The following is a 3178-nucleotide window of genomic DNA, read 5'->3' as shown; positions in this document are numbered from 1 at the left end:
CCCCCGCCGAGCCCGGGGGGGGCTCGGGAGGAGCCGGAGCGACCCCGCTCCCGCAGCCGGGGCGGGCGCGGGAGGAGGCGGGTGGCGCCTTTCGGGATGCGCTCCCGGGATGCGCTCCCGGGATGCTCCCGGAGGAGCCCCGAGGATGCGCCCTGTGTGCAGGGGATGCTCTCACGGCACGCAGCCTTCGCCTGCTTCGTGCCTCCTTCGCCTCCACCCTGGGATCACCCGAATATCCCCAGTGTGCACCCCGTGGTCTGTCCTAGGGTGCCCCCGTGACCCTGGGCTGTGCCCCAGCGTGCCCCGGTGCCCTGCAGTGACTCAGGGGTGCTCTCTGTGCCCCGCTGTGCCCCAGTAACGCCCTGGGCTGTGCCTGGATGTGTGCCCGGGCTGCACCGTGCACCCCTGCGTGTGTCCCGGGATGTGCCACCTGCCCAGGGATGTGTGTTGGGATGAGACCCACGCTGTGTCTCGACCCCCAGCGTGTGTCCCGGGATGTGCCAGGGGCTGTGCCATGACCCCCAGGATGTCACCGGGCTCTGCTGTGTGCTCTGTGGTGTGTCCCAAATTCTGTGCAGGGTCCCCTGTGCCCTCCCAGCCAGTGTCACCAGGGCCTTCCCCGGCCGGTAGGGAGCACAAGGAGCACAGGGGCTGCTGCATCGTTGGGGTGGGGGCTGCAGGCAGGGAGGGGACATCCCCACAGCTCCACTGCAGAAAGGGAAATGGGTCATCCTGCCAGCAGGACACACCGGGGTGTCAGCCAGCACCTGCAGGTCTCTGCCCAAGCCCCATGTCCTCCTTCCACAGGAGCATGGCCAGCCCCAGAGGGCTGCAGGCACCTGTGGCCACCTTGGGACCTCTCTCCAGGAGCCACAGCTGCCCTGCAGCCTGAGTGACCACACAGGTCCAGCTCCGGTCCTGGGGACCGGTGCCACGTGACAGTGTGACAGTCACCCCACAGCCTGTGCCAGCCTCAGCATCACTCCTGTGGCTGTCAAAGGCCAGGGCTGTGTGGCCATTAATCATGTCCCAGAACAGCCCAGCCACTGTGGGCATGGAAAGCTGTGCAGTTCCCAGGGCTGCTCTCCTTTCATCAGCCACACCCCCACAAGCACTGAAACACAGAGCAAATATTTGGCAGGGCAGGCTGAAGTGCTGGTCCTTGGGCTGGGGACCTTGGTGGGCTCTGGATCCTTGCAGGGGGATGTGTTATCCTGCACAATACAAACTTTCTCCAGCAGGTTTCTTGGTGTCCATGATTCCGTTTGAGGAGGATCTGGTGGCTTTCCTGTGGAGCAGAGCTCCTGCTGTGCCAACTTTGCCCATGAACCATCAGCAGCCCCCAGCGAGGAGGGCATTGCAGAGAACTCCAGCTCCACAGCCCACTGCTGCCAGGGGGAAGCAGAGGAGGAAGGACTAGCACAGAAGTGCCATTATTTCATGTTCCCTTTGGCCAAAGGAGCTGCTAAAGGGCATGTTGACATGGCCAGTGGGGGACAGTCACCTGTGAACAGGACCTGGTAGCCCTGGCTGCCCCAGACATGGCATTTTCCTTGCCCTGGGCAGTGGAGCAGTGCCCCAGTGCCACGAGCTGAGGCGTGATAGGACCAGCCCTGTCAGCTGATGGAGACAGCGGCTATAAAACACCAGCTGGCCCCGTGGCACAGCCACAAACAAGCCCACCATGGCCAAAGTGCTGCCTGCCTGCCTTCTGCTGGCCCTGCTGCTGCTGGCCCCAGCCCTGTCGGTGCAGCACGAGCGAGGGCTCGTCGTCAACTTGGTAAGAGGGGACCGTCCCTGTCCTTGGCACAGGATGCTCCCACTGCTGCAAGGGACACGCATGGAGGGTTGGAGGTGTCTGCTGGGTTTTCTGGTGTTGTGAGAAAAGCTGGAACCTGGGAAATCAGCTCTGTAAAGGTGTAGGGAATACAGAAAGTGGATCAGACTGGAGCTCTCAGCTGCCCGAGCCAGCCAGGACCCCCACCCGGGGTGGTTCACAGGGAATGGGCAGGGGAAATGCTTTCCTTGTCTCAGCCCTACCTCCATGAGTCCAGCAAAAAACACTTTGGTGGGTGGTGTTCTGGGCCAGACTGAGGAAATGCTGCAGAGTGGGAGGTTGGGGCATGGGGACAGCAGTGCTGAGCCTCAGCTGAAAGGCAGAGCTGGTGCTCAACACCCACCCAAACCCCTTGGGCTCACAGCTAGGCTGAGATTAAAGGGGGACAAAGAGGGACGTGGTGCTCAGGCCCTGCCTTATGCTGCAGGAAATCGGGGAGCTGTGCCTGCAGAGCGTCCAGTGCAAGAGCGGCTGCTGCCACCGGGTCAACGGCCTCAGCCTGGCCCGATGTGCTCCGAAGGCAGCTGAGTTCCAGGAGTGCTCCCCAAAGGTAGGAGCTGCCTGCTCCGAGGGCTGGGCAGGGATGGGGCATGTCCCCCACACTGCACTGAGTTCTTGCTCCCTGCAGAGCATCTATGGGGTCTACTACAAATGTCCCTGCGAGAGAGGCCTGACCTGCGACGCCGATAAAACCATCGTGGGCTCCATCACCAACAGCGACTTCGGCCTCTGCAAGGACCCCCAGGACTCCTACAGGAGGCGGTGAAGGAGGAGCCCCCCTGTGCCCCTCCATGCTGCCCCTGCCATCCATCCTTTCCTCCTCTCCAGGGATTCCTGGGTCTGGCTGTGGGAGAATTTGAGTAAAGAGCAGCTTCTGCCAAGCTGCAAGGTGGCGTTTTCACTCAACCCAGCCCCCCACCAAGGACAGGGACAGGAGGGCCAGAAGGTCCTGGAAAAAGCCACATGGACATGATGGCTTTACCTGTATGTGTGTGCAGACAGGAATCTGGGCTAGGCCAGCAGCAAGCCGTGGGCTGAGCTCTGCTCAAGGGGAGCTTTAAAAAGGGGATGCAGGGCAGGGGAAGGTGCAGCAGCCCCAGGGTCTGAGGGAGCCTCTTGGGTTGTGCTTGCCTTGGTTTATTTCCAGCTGTGGCTGCTCTGGTTGGAAACATCCCATAGAAAAGGTTTGTTGCCAGACTTGCAGGTGGTGTTGGAGCTGCGGGTGCTCAGGGTGCTCGGTGGTTGTGTCCATCTCTGCATTGCCACTCTGCAGGCTCTGGATGAGCAGAGCTGGACCTCCTCCTCCTCCTCAGGAGGGCAGATGTGAGAGAGAACCTCAGC

The 3178-nt window shown here is 61.9% G+C and overlaps 1 protein-coding gene across 1 annotated transcript; it reads left to right on the top strand.

Annotated features, from left to right (window-relative positions):
- The first annotated feature begins 1631 nt into the window (after positions 1–1631).
- On the top strand, positions 1632–2718 carry CLPS (colipase). Its single transcript, XM_063418660.1, has 3 exons — positions 1632–1780; positions 2265–2387; positions 2466–2718. The coding sequence occupies exons 1-3, from the start codon at positions 1685–1687 to the stop codon at positions 2601–2603; spliced, it is 357 nt and encodes a 118-aa protein (XP_063274730.1). The 5' UTR covers positions 1632–1684; the 3' UTR covers positions 2604–2718.
- Positions 2719–3178: the final 460 nt, after the last annotated feature.

The sequence above is a fragment of the Prinia subflava genome, chromosome 23 (assembly GCF_021018805.1).
Source record: "Prinia subflava isolate CZ2003 ecotype Zambia chromosome 23, Cam_Psub_1.2, whole genome shotgun sequence".
Classification (NCBI taxonomy): domain Eukaryota; kingdom Metazoa; phylum Chordata; class Aves; order Passeriformes; family Cisticolidae; genus Prinia; species Prinia subflava.
The sequence above is the reverse complement of the archived record's forward strand: the minus strand, read 5'-3'. Positions and strand labels throughout refer to the sequence as shown.

Excerpts from the sequence above, each read along its gene's own strand:
- CLPS (XM_063418660.1), top strand. The coding sequence starts at position 1,685 with ATGGCCAAAGTGCTGCCTGCCTGCCTTCTGCTGGCCCTGCTGCTGCTG. Across the intron at positions 1,781-2,264 it reads GAGGGCTCGTCGTCAACTTG|GAAATCGGGGAGCTGTGCCT; the intron begins GTAAGAGGGGAC and ends CTTATGCTGCAG. Across the intron at positions 2,388-2,465 it reads TCCAGGAGTGCTCCCCAAAG|AGCATCTATGGGGTCTACTA; the intron begins GTAGGAGCTGCC and ends TGCTCCCTGCAG.